Source organism: Acinonyx jubatus, chromosome A1, assembly GCF_027475565.1.
Source record: "Acinonyx jubatus isolate Ajub_Pintada_27869175 chromosome A1, VMU_Ajub_asm_v1.0, whole genome shotgun sequence".
Taxonomy (NCBI): Eukaryota; Metazoa; Chordata; class Mammalia; order Carnivora; family Felidae; genus Acinonyx; species Acinonyx jubatus.
The window spans coordinates 207657771-207680413 of record NC_069380.1 but is presented as its reverse complement, the minus strand read 5'-3'; the positions used below and the strand labels follow the sequence as shown (position 1 = coordinate 207680413).

At 40.0% G+C, this 22643-nt stretch overlaps 1 protein-coding gene across 3 annotated transcripts in view; it reads right to left on the bottom strand.

Moving 5' to 3' along the window:
* LOC106979184 (UDP-glucuronosyltransferase 3A1-like) overlaps positions 1 to 21498 on the bottom strand; it is a 32422-nt gene extending 10924 nt beyond the window's left edge. Inside the window, exons 1-5 of one of the 3 annotated variants that reach the window (XM_053201482.1) lie at positions 20507 to 21498; positions 19852 to 19941; positions 19114 to 19294; positions 13391 to 13492; positions 165 to 279 (exon numbers count right to left, since the gene is read on the bottom strand). In XM_053201482.1, the coding sequence (XP_053057457.1) occupies positions 165 to 279; positions 13391 to 13424 (149 nt within the window). In that variant the 5' untranslated portion in view covers positions 13425 to 13492; positions 19114 to 19294; positions 19852 to 19941; positions 20507 to 21498. Of the gene's footprint in view, positions 1 to 164; positions 280 to 13390; positions 13493 to 15941; positions 16254 to 19113; positions 19297 to 19851 lie in introns of those variants that run through there. The other 2 variants (XM_027075351.2, XM_015077011.3) reach the window with 2 other exon arrangements.
* Positions 21499 to 22643: the final 1145 nt, after the last annotated feature.

The following is a 22643-nucleotide window of genomic DNA, read 5'->3' as shown; positions in this document are numbered from 1 at the left end:
GTAAATACTTGTTTCCCTAACCATCCACTCATCGTTTATTCCTTCATCCACCCACCCCATCCGTCCATCCCTGTCTTACGTCTACAGTCCAAGCATCCAGGCATCCATCCATTCATTTGTATTGCTAAAATAGTGACTCTTTGGTTCAAAGACATAACAATTACCTGCCACCCAAAGATTCTTCAATAAAAAAATCAAAATTATTCTTCAATCCTTTGTTACAGTCTTCAGGTGGAAGCCAAGGGATAACTTGGTATGATATCTCCTTCTCTTTAAAATCTAGAAAACACCCATGTGTTAAAAATGTGAAATATGCCACAAACCATGGATTAACATTAGCATGATAATATCATCATGTGTTTGCTTAAATAATTTTATATTTATAGAATGTTTGCCTTTTGATATATTTTTGTATGGTTTGGTTGCATTCTCATTCATTTAATCTTATAAAATGATTAACATCTATGGAGAATCTTACACTGATTGAGGAGTGCTTTTCAATTTAAAGTTATAGAAGCTTCCATTTAAAGCCTCCATAAGGCATAGCTATTTGTTCTATTTTACAGGTCAGAAAACAAAGTGAATTGAAGTTAAGACAATTTGTCAAGGTTGCACACATAGGAAGTACAGTCTTTGTATTTCAGTACAGATCTGTTTGATTCCAGAGCCTCTGCTCCTTCTGTTTTAGAAAAAACGCATTTTCATTATTTAGAGTGATAAATCCAAATAGTTTTTTGATTCAGTAAAAAGTACTAAAAAGCTTCTATAAAATACTAGACGACTGTACCTCTACTTACCACATGGTTTCTCCCATATACCCATGTGTAATAAGAAGTCTGAGTCCACTTTTGATGTTTGACTGCTGACAGTTTTCAAACCCTATTTCCCATGCCCTCTTTTATGTTTCTTCACCTGGACAAACTACTAAAAGAGTCAACATGCTCCCTCTCTTGACCCTAGTGGGAGTTTCAAACCATGCAAGGAAGGCCGATGAGGGGGAACCCTCAACACATCCCAACTCTCTACTCACAATAAAAACTCAAACTAGTCATCCCTCCAGCCTCTAGAAAGCCATATTTCAGATTTGCTTAGGAGCCTGTCCTACTCTTCCAAAAAAACATGCCTTACTATTTGAGAAATAAAAATTTCATACTCTCTTATGTATGCGAGCTTTCATCAGTCATAACATTCAAACAAACTGTGTGTAAACCAGGGATACATTAGTGCATAGTCCTACACACTAAAACTAACAAGCCCAATCTTAGTGAAATTACTGCTATCCAAGTATGTACTGGAAAATAAGTAACACTTTGGTTTGCGAGCATAATTTGTTCTGGAAACATGTTTATAATACAAAGCACTTGTATATCAAAGCAAATGCCAAGAACCATTGGCTCAGTTGTGATCACATGATGTTCTGCATCACGTAATACTCATATTGCAAGACACTGCTCATTTATCAAGTCAAATTTTATTAGAAATGTTTGCTTTTCTTGTGGCATGCTCACAGAACAATTACTCGCAATACAAGGTTTCACTGTATTTTGTAATCATACTTTTGGCTAATATGTTGTGTTCAGTATCTATGTCAACAGGTTCTCAATGTCAGTTTGCCTTCACCTTGGAAGGGACACAGTAGACCTTTAACTAGTTGTCCATAGGGTATTTCAATGGTCCTACCATTGGCCACAATCTTTTTTTAAATTTACTTTTTAATTTAATTTTTTTAACGTATTTATTTTTGAGACACACAGAGAAGGAGGGCGGAAGGAGCAGCGAGAGAGGGAGACACAGAATCTGAAGCAGGCTCCAGGCTCTGAACTGTCAGCATAGAGCCAGACGTTGGGCTTGAACTCAGGAACTGCGAAATCATGACTTGAGCCAAAGTCAGCGCTTAACCGACAGAGCCACCCAGGCGCCCCTGGCCACAATCTTTATTGGCAAGATCTTAACCACATCCAACTTTCCCCAGGAGCACAGGTAGGACATTATATTGACAATATCCTGCCCTGAATAGATTCATTTGACATACTCATCAGGATTGAGAAACATTCTCAAAGGAGTTCACATAAAGGGATGGGCCATTACCTCACATAAGTCTCAAGGCCTAGGATCTCAGTTAAATTCCTGGGAATTATTTTATAAGCTAAGGCCTCCTGATCGATGACACTATGAAACAAAAACCGATGACTGACAACAGCACAATATCTCAACAAGTCCAACATCTCTTAAGCCTTTGTGCAATCTGGAGACAATAGATTTCTGATTTATACATTTTCCTTAAATCTATTTATGCTTGTTTTGCCCATTTTGAGTAAGGCCAATATCATAAAGATCTAGAATCTGTCCAAACTGCAATACAACAGGCACTGCCATTAGTGACCCCCATATTTGCCTTCATTATAAAGGCTTTGGCAACCTCTTCCCATTCTTCCTGGAGTTGGCTAGACCACTTGGATAGCAGTATTAATCTCTACTTGCTGCTGTAATAAATTACTATAAACCTAGTTGCTTAAAACAAAACAAATGTATTATCTTATAGTTCTGGAGATCAGAAATACAAAATGGGTCTCCCTAGGACAAAAGTATGGTGTGGGAAGGCCAGGAATTCCTTTGGGAGGCTCGAAAGGACAATCCATTTTCTGATCTTTTCCATCTTTTAGTGGTTGTCTTCATTCCTTGGCTCATGGCCTCCTTTCAACTGGCAATGACATCATCCATTACCTGCCTTTCCCTTCTATCATCACATTTCCTACTCTTACTCTCTTATCATCTCCTCTTTTTTTTAGAAGGACTCCTATAATAATATAGAGCCCAAATGGATAATCCAAGATAATCTCCCCATCTCAAAATCCTTATATCAATCACATCTGCAAAGCCTCCTTGCCATGTAAGGTAGCATATTCACTGGTTCAAAAGAGTAGAGCATATCTTTGGGTGGGGGCATCCTCTTCTACCACCATGTTCTGCTCTCTGGACATCAACCCCCCATGTAAATATCACATAAAAATTACATTCACCACACCCAACAGTCCAACAAGTCTCAATCCTTCACATCATCAATTCATAGTTCAAAATCTCATCTAAATATCATTAGCTCAAATGTCTCAACTTATATTATCCAAATAATTCAATCAAGTGTGGGTGGGACAGTCTGGATATGATCCATCCAAAAGCAATGTTTCTCTATCTGTGGACCTATGAAATTAGGAAACAATTTTATCTGCTCCCAAGGAATATTAAGATGCCAGTTGTAGACATTATCATTCAAAATAGAAGAAAATGACAGGAAAATATGAATCTCTGGACCTAAGAAATGTTGATATCTAACTGGGAAGACAATGTTAAGTTTAAAAACTGTAAATAATCTGCTGTGAATTAGAATTCAGCCCTGTAAGCTAGAAGTTCTACCCTCTGGGTTCACTGCCTCAAACTCAAGAGTTTTCATTTGTTCATCATGAAAGGTAGCACAAGTTTTCAGCTGAATAGTTTATGGGCATGTTTCTTAACTTGGGGGAGTTCAGTGGGCTTTTTCAAGTCACTCTTTCTCTGTCCTTTTCAATCCAAACTGTCAGTGTTTATCCCGGTATAAAATTCTCAAGTACCTTCTGGATCTTCTAGTTATGTCATGGAATTCACTCCTCTGAACAGGAGGTCCTCCACAGATCTTTAAAAACAATTCCATCTCTACTATTGGTGTCAGTCAGTGTGGCTGAAGAGACCCACTGAATCACACACCTAATATTTAAAGAGCTTTGTTAGACTAAATATTATGACCTATTTAGAGAAAATAGGAAGAGATTATCCAGCCACACTTTCTCTTTCCTCACATTCAATCCCCTAATTTTAGAATCTTTTGCAATCTGGATAGGGTGAGAGTTTTGAAAATCATGAAGTCCTCATTCCTTTATGCTTAATAGTTCTTCCTTCAATTTATTTCTTTCATTTCACATTTTACTATAAGAAGGAAGACATCCTTAACATCTATATTTTTACCAGAAGTGTGTTTATGGTGATTTACATATTGTCTAAGACAGTGTAGATTTTCTCTACCATGCTCCTCTCTTCCTTCTTCACCCTCATTAGCAGAGTTTTTACCTTTGTTAATAAGCTACAATTGACATATAACATTACATTATATTCAGGTGCAAGACTTAATGATTTGTTGTTTGTATAGATTGCCAAAGGGTTCTAACATCCACATTTCTACCAATAGTATGTTCAAGACATACTTGCTGCTGTATGTTCTACCAATAGTATGTTCTACCAATAGTATGTTCAAGACAATCTGGACTTATTCTATCATACTTCTTAATATTTTTCCAGCCTGTATTGGTAACCCAATTATAATGCCAGATATTGGTTGGAGCAGCAGCACATGTGAATATTGAAGATCTTTGCTTTTTAGTGCTTGTAATTTCATTTCTTTATTAAAGTAGTAAATAAATTAACAAGATGGGGAAATATGTCCAAAGAAGGAGTTAATAAACGGTTCCAATGTCACAATACAGGAGGAGTTAAGATAGCATAGACATAAGGAGATCCTGGGCTCTCCTTGTCCTTCAAACACAGCTGTATTGAGATCAGACCCTAGGGGAGGCAAGACTCCCTTACAACAAATTCCTCCTTCCCATTCCCCTCCCAACCCCCGCATGAGGCACAAGCTTATTTACTGGGGCAAACTGACTGTGAACCAACACAATGGGCCTCTCCACCAGAAGACCAGCAAAGGCAGCACCTCACATGCACCAAGTGTACTGAAAATCAAGTGCTTCAAAATGACACCTGCAGTTCTGGTGATACGAGGACCAGGCTTAATTTTTTTTTTCTTTTTTCACTTTTTTTTTTCTTCCTTCTTTGTTTTGGAGTCAGGCTTACAGTTTCTTCTTAGTTTGTTAGTTTTCTTTTTTTTCATTTCCTTTTTTCTCTCTGTTTGTTGTTGTTGTTGTTGTTTGTTGTTTGTTTTTCTTTTTGGATCAGACTTTTTTTTCCTTTCTTTCTTTCTTTCTTTTTCTTTAAAATCAGGCTTATAATTTTTTGATCATTTGGTTTTTTTCACTCCTTTTCCTTTTCTCTTTTTTTGGAATCAGGCTTTTTTCCTTCTATTTTTCCAGGCTCATATTAACAAACAAATCAAAGCACACCAAGTAAAAGGTCCAAACAGTCACCACTGCAAGCAAGGGGGACCTCTGCGGAGGACTGGCCAGTGGGAAAGAGCAGCCAAATTTCAATAGCAGAGTGCACAGTGTACACCAGAGATACTTCCTGAAGTGCCAGACACTGGACAGTGTATAACCCCCTTTTTTGAAGTTTTTTTTTAACATTTATCCATCTTTGAGAGACAGAGAGAGACAGAGCATGAGCGGGGAAGAGGCAGAGAGGGAGACACACAGAATCCGAAGCAGGCTCCAGGCTCTGAGCTGTCAGCACAGAGCATGACTCAGGGCTCGAACTCACGAATGGTAAGATCATGACCTGAGCCAAAGTCGGACGCTCAACCGACTGAGCCACCCAGGTGCCCCTATGACCCCTTTTTAATAGAGCATTATTCTCAGGTGCAGGAAACATAACAAGCTTTGAAAACATGCAGAACACAGAAACTTAGCCAAAATGACAACACAGAGGAATCCTCCCCAAAAGAAAGGTCAAGAAGAAATCACAGCCTGGGACTTGCTCAAAACAGATATAAGCAATATATCAGATCAAGAATTGAGAACAGCAGTCATAAGATTACAAGTTGGGCTTGAAGAAAGCATAGAAGACACTAGAATAACCCTTGCTTCAGAGATAAAAGACTTAAAAACTAGCCAGGCTGAAATTTAAAAATGCTATAAGTGAGATGCAAAATCTAGTGGATGCAGTCACAATGAGGATTGAAGACACGGAGGAAAGAATAGGTGACAGAATATAAAACTATGGAACATAATGAAGCTGAAACGAAGAGGGAAGGAAAACCATTAGATCAAAAGGGGAGACTTAGGAATCTTAGAGATTCTGTATAATGAAATAATACCCATACCACAGTACTCCCAGAAGAGAAGGAAAGAGGGCGAGAAGGTTTATTTGAACAAATTTTAGCTGAGAACTTCCCTAATCTGGGCAAGGAAACAGGTATTCAAGTCCAAGAGGCACACAGACTCCCCGCAAAATAAACAAAAACAGGTCAACACCATGACATATCCTACTGAAACTTTCAAAATACAAAGATAAAGAGAGAATTCTGAAAGCAACTAGGGACAAAAGGTCCTTAACCAACAAGGATAGACACATAAGGTTAGCAGCAGACCTGTCCACTGAAAGGGAGGCCAGAAGGGAGGGGCAGGAAATATTCACTGTGCTGAATGGGAAAAATGTGCAGCCAAAAAATTCATTATCCATAACAGTTGTCATTAAGAAAAGAAGGAGAAATAAAGAGTTTCCCAGGCAAACAAAAACTAAAGGAGTTCATGACCAACTAACCCAGGCCTGTAAGAAACTTTAAGGGGGACTCTTTTGAGTGGAGAAAAAAAAAAGGCCAAAGCAATAAAGACTACAAAGGACCAGATAGCATCGCCAGAAACACCAACTCTACCGGTTAATAATGGCACGAAATTCATATCTTTCAATAATTACTTTGAGTGTAAAAGGACAAGGACTCCAATAAAATGACATAAGGTATCAGAATGGATAAAAAAATAAGATCCATCTATCTGCTCCTAAGACAGACTCATTTTAGAGCTAAAGACACCTGCAGATGAAAATGAAGGGGTAGAGGACAATCTATTATGATAACGGATGTCAAAAGAAAGCCAGAGTAGCCATACTTGTGTCAGACAAATTTTATTTTAAAACAAAGACTGTAACAAAAGATGATGAAGGATATTGTATCATAATTAAGGGGTCTAGCCATTCAAGAAGATCTAATAATTGTAAATATTTATACCACCAACTGGAAGCACCCAAATATACAAATCAATACATTAATAACAAACATAAAGAAACTTATTGATAATAATACAGTAATAGTAGGGGACTTTAACACCACACTTACAACAATGAACAGACCATCAAATCAGAAAATCAACAAGGAAACAATGACTGAATGAAACACTGGACTGGATGTACTTATATCTGGACAATTCTTAGATATATTAACAGATACAGTCAGAACATTTCATCCTAAACCAGCACAATACACATTCTTCTCGAGTGCACATGGAATAGTCTCCAAAATAGATCATATACTAGGTCACAAATCAGCCCTCAATAGGTACAAAAAATCAAGAGCATACCATGCATATTTTCAGATCATAATGCTATGAAACTTAAAGTCAACCACAAGAAACAATTTGGAAAGCCCCCAAATACATGGAAGGTAAAGAACATCCTACTAAAACTGAATGGGTTAACCAGGAAATTAAAGAAGAAATTATTTTTTTTAATGTTTATTTATTGTTGAAAGAGACAGAATATGGGGAGGGTGGGGCAGATACAGAGAGGCAGACACAAAATTCAAATCAAGTTCCAGGCTCTGAGTTATCAGCACAGAGCCTGATGCAGGGCTCGAACCCATGAACTGCGAGATCATGACCTGAGCTGAAGTCAGACACTTAACCAACTGAGCCACCGAGGTGTTCCAAAGAAGAAATTAAAAAATACATGGAAGCAAATTAAAATGAACACACAACAGTTCAAACCCTTTGGGATGCAGCAAAGGCAGTCCTAAAAGGAAAGTGTATTGCAATTCAGGTCTCTCTCAAGAAGCAAGAATGGTCCCAAATACACAACCTAACCTTATACCTAAAGGAGCTAGACAAGGAACAGCAAATAAAGCCTAAAGTCAGCAGAAGAAGGGACATAATAAAAATTAGAACAGAACTAAATGATATAGAAACAAACAAAAACAAACAAAAAAACCACAGTAGAATGGGTTATAGAAACTAAGAGCTCATTCTTTGAAAGAATAAACAAAATTGATAAACCCGTAGCCAGACCTATCAAAAAGAAAAGAGAAATGATCCAAGTAGATAAAATTCATGAATGAAAGAGGGGAGATCACAACCAACACAACAATAATAAAACAATTATAAGAAAATACTATAAAAATTATATGCCAACAAATTGGGCAATCTGGAAGAAATTGACAATTCCTAGAAATGCACAAACTACAGAAATTGAAACATAAAGAAATAGAAAATTTTAATAGGCCCATAACAAGCAAAGGAATTGAATTAGTAATCAAAAATCTTCCAACAAACAAGAGTCCTGGGCCACATGGCTTCCCAGGGGGATTCTACCAGACATTTAAAGAAGAGCTAATGTCTATTCTCCTTACATTGTTCCAAAAAATATAATGGAAGGAAAGGTTTCAAACTCATTCTATGAAGTCAGCATTACCTTGATCCCAAAACCAAAGACTCTACTAAGAAGGAGAATTATAGGCCAAAATCCCTGATGAAACTGGATTCAAAAATTCTCAACAAGATACTTGCAAATCAAATTCAACAGTGCATTAAAAGAGTTATTCACCATGATTAACTGGGATTTATTCTTGGACTGCAGACGTGGTGCAATATACACAATATGATCCTCTCAATAGATGCAGAAAAGCATTTGACAAAATACAACATTCATTCTTGATAAAAAAAAAAACCCTCAACAAAGTAGGGATAGATGGAACATACCTCAACATACAGGCCATATATGAAAGATCCACAGCTAATATCATCCTCATTGGGGAGAAAATGAAAGCCTTTCCCTTATAGTCAGGAACAAGACAAGGACTCCCACTTTCACCATTACTATTTAACATAGTACTAGAAGTCTTAGCCTCAGCAGTCAGATAACAAAAAGAAATAAAGGGCATACAAATAGAGCAAGGAAGAAGTCAAACTTTCACTATTTGCAGATGACATGATACGCTATGTAGAAAACCTGACTCTACCAAAAAATTGCTAAAACTAATACATGAATTCAGCAAAGTTGCAGGATATTAAATCAACCTGCACAAATCTGTTGCATTTGTATACACCAATAATGAAGCAGCAGAAAGAGAAATCAGGGAATCAAACCCATTAAAAATTGCACCAAAAACAATAAGATACCTGGGAATAAATCTAACTAAAGAGGTAAAAGATCTGTACTCTAAAAACTATAAAGACTTATAAAAGATATTGCAAAGGACACAACAAAATGTAAAAGCATTCCATCCTCATGGATTGGAAGCACAAATATTGCTAAAATGTCTATGCTACCCAAAGCAATCTACACATTGATTGCAATCCCTATCAAACTACCACCAGCATTCTTCACAGAGCCAGATCAAACAATCCTAAACTTTGTATGGAACCATACAAGACCCCAAATAGGCAAAGCAATTTGGAAAAGAAAAAAACAAAAACTGGAGGCATCATGATTCTGCATTTCAAGCTATATTACAAAGCGGTAGTCATCAAGACGGTATGGTACTGGCACAAAAACAGACACAATTGTACAACTATGTAGTCAACTCATCTTTGACAAAACAAGAAAGAATATCCAATGGAAAAAAAGTCTCTTCAACAAATGATTTATGGTTAGGTAAAGGAAATGAATGCAAAAATGAACTATTGGGACTTCATGATAAAATTTTCTGCCCAGCAAAGGAAACAATGAACAAAACTAAAAGGCAGCCTACAGAATGGGAGAAGATATTTGCAAACAACATATATGATAAGGGGTTAGAATCTAAAATCTTTAAGGAACATACCAAACTCAAAACCCCAAACCCAAAGAACCCAGTTAATAAATGGACAGAAGACATAAATAGACACTTTTCCAAAGAAGACATCCAGATAGCTAACAGACACATGAAAAGATGCTCAACATCATTCATCATCAGGGAAAGAAATACGCATCAAAACCACAATGAGATACCACCTCACAACTGTCAGAACACCTAAAACTAACAACACAGGAAACAACAGCTGTTGGGGAGGATGCAGAGAAAAGGGAACTCTCTTGCACTGCCGGTAGGAATGCAAACTGGTGCAGCCACTCTGAAGAACAGCATGGAGGTTCCTCAAAGAATGAAAAACAGAACTACCCTACGATCCAGCAATTGCACTGTTAGACATTTACCTAAAGGATACAAAAATACTGATTCAAAGGCATACATGCACCCCGATGTTGATAGCAGCATTATCAACAATAGCCAAACTATGGACAGAGCCCAAATGTGTGTGTGTGTGTGTGTGTGTGCGTGCGTGTGTGTGTGTGTGTGTGTATGTGTGTGTGTGTATATATATATATATATATATATATATATATATATATATATATATAAAAGAATATTGTTCAGCCATCAAAAAGAATGAAATCATACCATTTGCAACATCATGGATGCAGCTAGAATGTATTATGGTAAGCAAAATAAGTCAATCAGAGAAAGACAAATACCATACGATTTCACTCATATGTGGAATTTAAGTACGAATACAGATTAACATATGGGAGGTGGGGGGAAGAGAAGAAAGGGAAACAAACCACAGGAGAGACTTTTAATGACAGAGAATCAACTAGGGTTGATGGAGGGAGGTGGGTGGGAGATGGGTGATGGGTATACTAAAGAGGGAATTTGTGATGAGCACTGGGTGTTGTATATAAGTGATAAATCACTGAATTCTACTTCTGAAACCAATATTTCACTGTATATTAACTAACTAAACTTTAAATTAGAAAAAGAAAAAAAGAAAATAAATTCCTAAAGCAAAGGTAGTTATTGTGACCTGAAGGTCACAAAACAAGAAGCATTCCACACAGCCCTCCACCAATACATCACATGCACAAATAACACTGGGTGTGTTATTTCCTAAGGTCGGGAAGACAGACAAGTCTACACACAGGCCAAGAAGCACCTCTGGATGATTCAATTTGAAGAAATTCTAAGAACTTTTCCTCCAAAAGTTTATCCCCACATTTGCTTTCCAAACACTCTGTTAAACATTTACTTTGGATCAAAGATCAGGCTGCAGTTTAAATGATGGTGTAAATGTGAAAATATCGATCCCAGTGCTAGTCACATAGCATTTCCTAAGTAAATGTTTACTTTCAAAAGAAGCCCTCCAAATAAAGCCCCCCTCAAAAAAACACAAATGTTACATTACACTGAAATGGGAAACAGGTCAGAAATAACACCCCTATCATGTGTTTTCCCTATTTGCAGATGTCTGGTAAAGCTCTATTCCTGAAGTAAAGAATGAATATGCTGTTTCAAAGCCTCAGAAATGCTCGTGATTGGGGCATATTGAAAGAAACTCAACTCTACACTCTTTCTTTTTTTTTATTAAAATTTTTTTTAATGTTTACTTATTTTTAACAGAGAGAGATACAGAGTATGAGTGGGGGGGGGGGGGAGGGCAGAGAGAGAGGGAGACACAGAATCCGAAGCAGGCTCCAGGCTTTGAGCTGTCAGCACAGAGCCTGACTCGGGGCTCGAACTCACAGACGGCGAGATCATGACCTGAGCCGAAGTTGGGCACTCAACCAAATGAGCCATCCAGGCTCCCCTAGACGCTTTCTTTTTAAGTTTTATTTTGAGAGAGAGAGAGAGAGAACCAGTGGGGGACTGGCAGAGTCACAGGGAGACACAACCTGAAGCAGGGTCTGTGCTAACAGCAGCAAGCCCAATGCAGGACTCAAACTCACAAACCAGAAGATCATGACATGAGCCAAAATCAGACGCATAACCGACTGAGCCATCCAGGTGCCCCTGGTGAAATTATTTTTTAATCAATCTGAAATTCTAATTTAACATAACTTCATTTAAATTTTAATTAAATTTAATTGCAATTTTCAAAATCAAGATTAACTACACTGACAAATTATCATCAACAAACTACAGTTCTTTATTCATGTCTGTCATCAAGGCAGATACAAAGAGATATGTATATAAATAATATTCACTGAAGAATGAAGAACCTAATCTAGAAAGTGATTTAAATGGCCTTAAGTAGGCACTCAAAGACATATTTCTACAGCAGCTTTCACAACAGCATTATTCACAATATCCAAAAGGGGGAAACAGTGCAAATGTCCATTGACAGATGATGACTGGATTAACAAAATGTGGTATGTACTTACAAGGCAACATTATTCAGCCTTAAAAAGGAAAGAGATTGTGATCCATACAACAACATGAATGAGTCTTAAAGACATGATACAAAGTGAAATGAGCCAGATACAAAAAGACAGATACTGTATATTTCTATTTAAATGAAATACCTAGAATAGCCAAATTTTTTGAGAAGTAAGGTACAGTAGTGGTTACCAAGGGCTTCAGGCAAAGGGTATTTGGCAGTTACTATATAATCAGTACAGAGTTCCTGTTTGTGATGATGAAAATGTTCTAGAGTGATGGTTGCACAACAATGTGAATGTACTTAAAGTCATTACACTGTCCAAAACAAAATGTTTAGTGATCAATTTTATGCTGTGTATATTTTACCACAATAAATATCTTAGAAGAAATTTTCACAGTAAAAAAAATTTGTTTTTAATAAAATCTAAACAACAACAAAGGCTGATCACCTTCAAAATTTTATAATTTCTCAGAATTTTATTCCTCAAAGATGCTGATTAAAATTGAATCTTTTTTAAATCAAAGCCTGAGAAAACTACAGATTGAGCAATCCAGAGCTTAAAGTCCTAAAGCCACCCAACACTATTATTAACCTGCCATATGACCTTGGGCAATTCATTTCAGTTCTCTGGGTTGCTGACGTCTTGTCTGTCAACAGAGAAGAGTTGATAAGATTTCCTTGCTCATTTTGACTAACATTCATTGGATTCGATGATTCAGTTAAGAACATCCAACATCATTATCCACAAACTCATGGGCAGTCATTGATTTTTCAAGAAAACAAAATCATCTCAATTATAGGATCTGTCTCACCTGCCTAAATAAGGGGCTTCCTGAGAGACCTTTCTTAAATTTCAGTTATCATAGGAAGAAAAGTAATCTCTGATATAAAAAAAAAAGAATGATCCTTTCCTATTAGAAATCTTATATATGGATGAACACTTCTGTTCACATATTTTCAAGCTATGTTATGAAGTGCCATTTACCAAAATAACCTGTAATAATATGTGGACTGTTGGTTGGGATGAAGGTAAGGGAGGAAAATATGAGACTACAGAGTGTGGAGTGCTGGTAGACATAGCCAGCAAGTTTTACAACACCTTACTTAAATGCGCGCACACACGCACACACACACACACACACACACACACACACACACACACACTTTTCATTGTTTGGGTCCAATTAGATTTTAAAAACACTTTTCTGAGCCCATTTATGCAAAAGGCATTGTTGCTTCACTCTACACTTTGCATAGAGCAGAAGGAATCAAGGATTAGTGGGAAAAGATACCTGATATGAATGAATTCCCTCTCTGGTGAAGCATGGTGACATTATGACCATGATCTTGAAGAATCTGAGACACCCGGTCCAGCAGCAGATGATGGCTCCCACCTAGGAACAATTCACAACTGCATCTTTGTAATCATGAGAATAGAGTGCGTGAAGTTGATGGGGTGATAGAGCCAACACATGAGAGATAGAGAACAGAAAGATGACAGTGAGTAGAGGAAGATCAGCTTCATCAGCCACGCTGCCCATCTCCATCTGGGTAAGGCACAGCCACTCACCTTGAGCTACTTGCCCAAACCCTTGACCTTGGCAAACCTCCCTCTGATTCTTTTGTGTGACTCTGGTCACAAAAGTGACCAAACATCAGTGTGATGAGCCTCTCTGTGCTTAGGCTTTAAGGAGTTCCTGATTCTAAGCACATGCTGATTCTAGCCAGGCCTTATGGACACTTGGTGCCCTACAGAAATAACTGTACTGATGGAAAGTTTGGCACAGTGCTATATATGAGTGTGAAGGACTCCTAGCGGAAAATTAATCAGAGCATTTCTGGAATCCTTCTCTCTGGAAATTTAGGCTAATGTGAGGGCCAAAACATGGGAACTTAACATCAGTCCAGGAAAGAGCCACTGGAGCAAAGGAGAGAGAGACACCACTTAGAGCCAAAATTCTTCAGATTCAAATATATTTGGCAGGAGGCTTCTCAGTTGGGGTCTGCATTTTGCTGAATATCAAATTAAGGCATTCAGAATAATTGTGGACGCTTGCAGTGGAACTGCAGGATCCTGTATGCATGAGAGACTGAGACACCACCCATCCTAGAAATATCCTGGGATCCTAAGGAAACAGAGTATGATCCCCTGGGGAGGTACAGTTTCTATCACATCAAGTTGTATCTAAAACCATATGCTACCAGGGGCCATTTTTATGGAATCTATGAGTCTCAGCAATAGTCAAAGCCAGACCACACGGGAAGGAACAGAATTTGCCCAAGCTGGGAACTGGGGGTTGTTTGGAAGATGAAGGTCCCATGATGATTGGGTCAGCTCACATGGATGTGGAACCACAGTAATAAAAAAGTTTAAAAAAGAACTACAGCAATAGTGTGCATCTGGTTTCTTATACTCTAGTTTTTAATAGCTATACTTGTGTTGCCCTGAGGTAACACAGATTACATAAAACATGAACCCTACCCCCTCAGACTCCCTGCTCTGACTCTACCTTTAACCCATGCAGGAAATGGATTCAGGAGAGAAGGCTTCCTGCACCTGCACAGGCAGCCATTCCTAAAGGTCTTGGTGAGCACAGTGCATTCTGGAACAGAGGCAGGGCTTCAGTGCCTGCAAACCACACCTTCCTCCCCACCTCACAGAGTCCAGAGGACATGTACTTACAAGAAGGGAGGGAGTGCTTTTGTGTCACTGCTACTAACAATCAGAAAGAAAACTAAATGAATAAAAAAGGAATTCAAATGCAGTTACAGGGTTTCTTAAAGAGTGATTTTTAAAACTACCCACTAAAAGTGCATGAGATTGGAAGCTGTGAAAAGGCTGCTCCTGGGCTGACAGAGCGGAGTAAATTCCTGCTGTGTGCCTTTAAGGAGGTCCAGTGTGCTCTGGCAAAGGTGCCCGACCCTTAAGTTTCTTGTTCAGGAAAACACTGTGGGGGCTAAATGAGATGATTCAGCGTCCTTCCAGCTCTAAGATCCCCCGATTCCCAGTGACCTATACAGTCAAGTGACCTAAAAGAGCCCCCTGTGAGTTGAAATACAATGTTGGGGAAGCTCCATCCGAGGATGACCCTTTATCCTGATATGATTTTCCTTTTCATCTGCTAGTCCCTTTGGTGCAAAAGTAAAGGAGATAAAACTGAGGCCACAAAATGCAAAATTAACAGTCCCTCAAGTCCTTCAAACACTTCCAGCCCCACGGGTGAAAAGGAGTGGGCACCGGAGAGACCTGAACGCCCAGGGTCCAGTCCCCAACCCTGGCCAGTTCTCTAGGTTTTCTCTGGACAAAAACACCCTCCTAACTGTTATTGAAATGCCTTCCCTTCTCCAATTGGCTCCCATGCAGCCTCAGAAAATCCGTGCTGCTGTCCCCGTGTGCTCTTCCCTGGGCCTCCAAGAGCCTGCAAATGCTCCCCGCTCCCCCCCGCCACCCTGTCTCTGTTGACAATTGCTGCACACCCCTGAGATGTTTAGGGTGAGCCTCTGAATGTCCAAACCGCCCTGGGGAAGACGCTGCCCTACGTCTCGAGCACAGGGAGGGATCTCAAACCTCTCGCCCCATCCCTGTGCCTCGGAGAGCTAGTCTGAATAGGGAGAGAGGAAAGGGTATTCTACTTTCTCCAGAAGTATCTTCTTCCCCCCTACATGAGGCAGGGGCTCCTCATGCCCCAACAACCCCCTCCCGCCTCTCCCTCCTGCAGCCTGGGACCCAAGCGCTGTCTGGAAAACCCCACAGAGTGACCCTTTGGCCCAGGGCTATGTGCCTGAGCCTTCACGCAGGTGTCTGGGACGAGCCTGTGTCTGATTCTCCAGCCACGCACTCACCCACCAAAGACAGGGTTAGGATCTTGGCGGCCTCAGAGAGCAGGAACCCGGGCAGAAGGAAGCCAGCTAGCAGCAGCACCCGCTGCCCCGCCATGCTCACTCCTGTACCAGCTGCGGAGCCCGGTCCTGTGCCCAGAGCCTGCACCCCGCGCCCCACACAGTAATCTGTGCACCCTGGGGACACGCACTGCACGGGCAGCCAAGGAGATGCGCTGGCAGGCACTTGGGAAGAGGTGAGAGGTGGATCCTGCCTGTCGTCTCTTTCTATCTGTGACTTCTTGCCCTTCTGCTCCTCCTCCCCGGGTGTTTGCTCCACTGGCTAATATGTCCTCACCCTCCCTAACCTCAGGCATCTGGCAGAAGGAAGGAGGGGTTAGTGAGCGCTCCTTAACCCCTCTCCTTCCATGGAATCACTACACTCTCTGCAGAGAGCATACTCTGAACCAGGAATGGCAGGGACTTCAGGAAGTCACTTCCAAGATAGTGGCACCCCCAGGTGACTCAGACCCATCTCCGTTTTAGAGACTCTTCCACGAATTTTCCCACCTCCTAACTGCACTATTGACCTCATACTGTCATCACCATGCCCCATTTCCCCAGGTATCTGCTTAAAATCTCTGCGAGTCTTCCAGTCTCAAGACACCGCTCCCTGGAAGGAGTTGTGTCTACTCTCTAGAAGTCAATCCCCAAGAGAAGTCCACCTATCATTCCTGGACTGTATTCTGAGGACCTCTTAAGGAGGTCATTTATTTATGAAGACGTGCTAGAGTCCTAACTCTACAAGTCCAAGTCTTTACTTGAAGGTTTGAACCGCTACTGCTGAGACTATAATTCCAATGAGCATCATAAAATAGGACTGGGGATATTTCCACAGTCTCCTCAGGCACAAACTGAGGACATCTTGTCATTCTGACTCTTTGCAGTGTCAGCCCTGGGAAGGACAGGGCATGCAAGCCCCAGAAGGCATTTTTGCATTTTCTATCCTCAAAACAAGACTGGCTCTTATAAAGGATTTCGGTGCAGCTCCCCTTACAGCCTTGAGTTGTCAGGTGACAGAATTCTGGGGAAGGAGGATGGAGTCTCTTTTCCAAGTGGAGGGGTATGATAATTCTGGAAGACTTTTGCTTTCCATGAGGCAGGGGCTCCTCTTGCTCCAACAAGATAGATTGACAAGAGTTTGCAGGAAAGGCAAATAGAAAATGAAAAAGTTTGTCAGGTGCCTGTTTTCAGTGTTATAGTGGGTGGCGGAGGCAGGAGTGAGGGAAACAGCCTGAGAAGGGACTGGACATGGAGGCTGGAATGGTTCAGGCTGATGCTCCTCCAACAGGGGCATGACAAAGAAGGTGGCTTCAAGGCTTAAAATATGAGGGCCACTGGTCCAAATTACCGTGGGAACAAAATCATACAACAGCCCTGACTGACTGGCATTAAAGAAGGCCATACGGGCTGAATAAAGAATTCTAATTTTAAGAAGAAGCCAATGAGCAGGTATTTACAACAAAATTAGCACATGGATATGATATGGATAACAGGAGTTGCCAGAACTGGTGGGAAGCTCATAAGAAATGGTAACACCCCCCCTCCAATATGGCATCCCCCAAGCCTACACTTGGCTTCGGGCCTTCAGCTTCAGGGCCCACACAGCCACCTGGCCACCACACTCAACAGCTTCCCACACAGCCACACAGTGCCCAGGGTGACCATCAGCAGGGACAATAAGACATTCAGGAGGTACATTCATGCCACAGTTATTGGAAAGTGTGGGCCTGAGTTGTGCTACACCCCCTACCTGGAGGATGTGGTAGATCCAGCCCACCAGCCCCTGGTGGGGGTGGGGGGCTCAGGGTGCAGGAGCATCTGATGGTGCTGGGGCCACCGCTGCTGAAACGTACAGGTTGGCAGAGACAGAGGGTTGGTGGCAACATTAGATGGCAGGTTCTCAGCAGCTTAGGCTGAACAGAGAAGGCTGGTTTTCAGGTAATTATAACCTGGCCTGCAATTTACCAGCTGGATGCCTTAAAGAGTTTAATTTTATTAAAACTCCTGTGTGCACAGAATCCAATTTAATGCTGAAAGGTAAAGTTGCCCTTTATCAGTCCCTACATTCATGGAGTTTATGATCTACTAGACCAAAAGATACCTATATGGTTGCTAGGTGTGCTCATTGCTAACAAAGCGCCACTGTTTATAATCCTTTCAGTGGACAGAACTAGGAAATATATGGCTATAGATGTAGATATCAAGATCCTATATTTATTTCTCTGCCTATAGAAAAAATTATGAATTCATACTGATATCTCAATTCAATATATCACAGGGGTTGTTATAATCTTCCTCATTTCCACATTTGTAATTGTCTTTTCCTAATGTAAGAAACAACATCAATACATTTCCTCATTTGCTCAGTCCTATCATGCCTAGAAAGTGAGGTCAAATACACTACCCCACACAACTGTAAAAAACCTACTCAGTAGACAAGTTTTGTTTGCAGTTCTTTCTGTATTTAGACTGAATATACATAATTGACCCTTGAACAGATGGGTTTTAACTGCACAGGTCCACGAATATGTGGATTTTTTTCAATAAATACAGTTTAGTACTATATTTTGCTTCCTTATGATTTTCTAATAACATTTCCTTTTCAGTTTTGCTCATTCACTTTGGGATTTCACACAGACTATGGAGGGAAAGAATAAAAAATAGTGGTTGCCTCACAGTCAGATTTATAGCCTCAAATATTTAGTCTGTATAAATGCAGTTTGGTTGTTGTTGAAAATGCAAATTACCAGGATTCAAACCTGGAGATTCTATGCAGTAGTTCTTGGGTGGGGCTTAGAATCCGTATTTTTAATAAGCATCTCAAGTGAACCTGACAAAGATGGGCTAAGAACCACACTTTGAGGAAAACTAATGCAGAGTGTGACCTGCATAATCCTGAAACACCAGTGTGGAAGGGTAATGGCTCACTGGAGCTGTATATATGTATACTGGGGTTGGGTTGGGAAAGGCTCTGACAAGGCAGCATATACAACTGATGAGATACCCATAGTAGAGCACCAATTGTTTCAGTGCTCCCAGGGCCCATATATCACCTTATTTCTCCGAAAAATGAAATATTTCTTGTCAAATACATGAAGTGAGCAAATTATTTGAAAAAAAAAACGCAACTTACTGGGGTGCCTGGGTGACTCAGTCTGTTTAGCGTCCGACTTCGGCTTAGGTCATGATCTCGTGGTTCGTGAGTTCCAGCCCCACATCAGGCTCTGTGCTGACAACTCCCAGCCTGGCACCTGCTTCAGATCTGTGTCTCCCTCTCTCTGCTCCTCCCCTGCTCGCACTCTGTGTGTGTCTCTCTCTCAAAAATAAATAAACATTAAAAAAAATTTTTTTAAAAACACAACTTACCAAAACTGACACTAGAAGAATTAGAAATTTTAAGTAACTTCAAATTGGTAATTTAAATTTCAATTTTTTAATAAAAATTGAATTCAGAATCAAAAGATTTCTAAAAAGACACCTATAGAAGCATAACCTCATAAATACAATAAAGAACATCAGACAGTTCTTCACTCAGCCCCAGAAATCCATGTGATATAGTTTTATGAGGCCTTTAAAATATTTTAAAATAGAATCCAGCAATATATCGAAAAACATAATAAATCATCACCAATTCTTTTATCCAAGGATGCAAGGTCAATTTAACAGTCAAAAACTAATCATTATAATTCACCACAATAACAGTAAAAAGGAAGTATCACATGATCTCCTCAATAAATGCAGAACAAATCTTCGACAAAATTCAACACTCTTTTCTTATAAAAACTCTCCGCATGGCTAGGAATAGAAAGTAATCTCTTAAATATGATAAAAGGCATATGTTGAAAAAAATCTGTACTGTAATCATACTTACCGGTAAAATATTGAACTCTTTCCACCTAAGACAGGAACAAAGTAGAGATGTCAGCTCTCACCACTTTTATTCAACATCATGGTTTAAACTCTAGCCAGGACAATAAAACAAGAAAAATGGGTAAAAGAAATAATGAATGGAAAGAAAATGTTCTCAGTTTTATGAGACACTATTATCTATATAGAAAACCCTATGGAAGCTACAAAATAACCCAATAGAGTCTAATAAGTGAACTTATTAAAATTTCAGGACTCAAGGCTGATATATAAAAGTCAACTGTATTTCTATATAATACCAAAAGCATTTGAAAATTGAAATATAGGGGTGTCTGGGTGGCTTAGTCAATTAGGCATCTGATTCAGTTCAGGTCATGAACTTACACTTTGTGAGTTCAAGCCCTGCATCAGGCTCTGCACTGACAGCTCGGAGACTGGAACCTGCTTTAGATTCTGTGTCTGTCTCTCTCTCTCTGCCCCTCCCCTGCTCACGTTCTTTCTCTTTCTCTCAAAAATAAATAAACATTTAAAAAATGTTAAAAGAAAATTTAAAAAAAACCTAGATTTACCCCTTGTCTGAGCAATTGCCATCTGTGCACTAATGACACCATCATGAGGGTGATTCCTCATGTCCAATGGGGCACAAAGGTTTTACTTACCTGAAGTATTGGCTCATCAGGTTTGGCCATTAAGTGTCCAACATACACAGTGTTGGGAAGCTGTGGCCAGGCAAAGGCAAAGACAAAGCCAAAGCCAAAACTAACAAACCCCAGCTCTGCTTTCAGTTGAAGATGAAATAGCTCTGGCCTAGAGCCTTCTGGGAAATGTTCCTTGATAGTGTCATCAAACTGAGTATGAATATATACCATTTGCTCAAGGTTAAATGAAGAACATCAGAGAGTTCTTCACCTGGTCTCGAAATCCATGTGATCTGTCAGAAAGGACATGCAAGACACAGGTTCAGACAGCCCAAAATTGATATTCCAAATGTGCTAGTAAAGAGGTCACAGACAGCCTTCCAAGTTTCTCAGCAACCAGGAAAGTGTAACGATCCTATAGCATCAACCACCACTAGGTCAAAACTCTCATTCTTTAAGGAGCCCATAATATCTGTCCTTCCTAACAAATGACTACACTGAGTTGTGTCATGAAGCTACATGACCTTTAAAAGGTTTGTAAATGAGCTCCTGCAAAAAAAGAAAAAAAAAAGAAGTGAGAGATATTCAATATTCACAAATGGCGTTAATCTTCAAACACACTAAAGAATCTTCACACCGGAAGTGAACACCCAGAAAGCACTTTTGGCAGCAACCTGTTCTACTGCTGTCTCCTGAGAACTTTCTGATCCAGATACTGGTCCTTTCATGACCTCCAAATCTACCATGGCATTTTTCTGTTTTTTCTTTGCTACAATTCTTTCTGATGCTTAGAATGTTCCTGCTTTCTTCCTCTTCCTTTCTTCCCCTCATCAAAATCCTACCCATCTTTTGGCGCTCTTCCTGCTGTGGGACATATTACCAGCTATGGCTGGTGTCTCTGATCTCTCTCCACTGGTTGAATCCTGAAGCTCATCCATGACGTTCTGTAAGACCTCCAATTATATGCAAACTTTGTTTTTTGTTTTTTTTTTTTTACATTTTTATTTATTTTTGAGAGGCAGAGAGAGACAGAGTGTGAATGGGGGAGGGCCAGAGAGAGAGGGAGTCACAGAATCCGAAGCAGGCCCCAGGCTCTGAGCTGTCAGCACAGAGCCCAACGCGGGGCTTGAACCCACGAACCGTGAGATCATGACCTGAGCCAAAGTTGGACACCCAACCAACTGAGCCACTCAGGTGCCCGGCAAACTTTGTTCTTAAATATACCTGTGTGTAGGACTTGTTTTCCCGCAGCTGTGAGCATCCTGATGACAGGGTCTCATGAACACAAGTGAAAAAACAGCTTTTTCCATTGGAGAAACCACTGTAAAAGCTGTGTGCTAGTGACATCTGCTGGTTTCTTGCTTTCAACTATTGGACCAATGGATGTCTTCACACTCCACTGGGCAACAAATCCTTCAAAAAGGTGACTGGTGCTTGGAGTTCCCACTTAAGGGCCAGTGAATGAGGATTTTGTACCTTTACCTCCCTTTCAGGGCCTCTTCTATGATACAGATTCCAACAACCCTGCTGAAGATTAATGTCCTGTGTCAGCTTTTACTTGAGGATTTACTTTGTTTTATTGGGGATTCATTTACTTTTCTTTTAATAATGGTTAAACATGTGCTATGGTTTACACAACATTTGACAAATGCCGCACCAAAGTGATTCTGCACTGATGATTCAGGATGCAGAATATGGGCTGAAAAATGAGATTCCTACTACTCATGCCCAGGATTTAGGCACTTGACTTATGAACTGCAGATCAGCAATCAGCTGCATGATCTCCTTTCACTAAAGTGAAGGCCCAACACTTAGAGAGAACCTCTGGAGAGTGGTGAAGGGGAAAACAGAAACATGGCTCCAGGAGGAAGGTCTCTACTCTGTGTGCTATAGGGGAGCGTTACAAATATATCTATGCCTGGACTTCACCATAAATAGTTTACATGAGACTTTCTGAAAGTGAACCCCAAACATAAGCATTTGTTCAAAGCTCCTCAGGTAATTCTAATATGCAGCCAGGGTTCAGAAGTGCCCTCCTGAGAGACAGAGAAGGCAAATATGCATTTATCCTAACATAAGGACACAGGGTATACCACCATTCATGCCTATTTAAATGGCTCAACTATTTCTAAAATTGGTTCTGGATGGATGCCTGGGT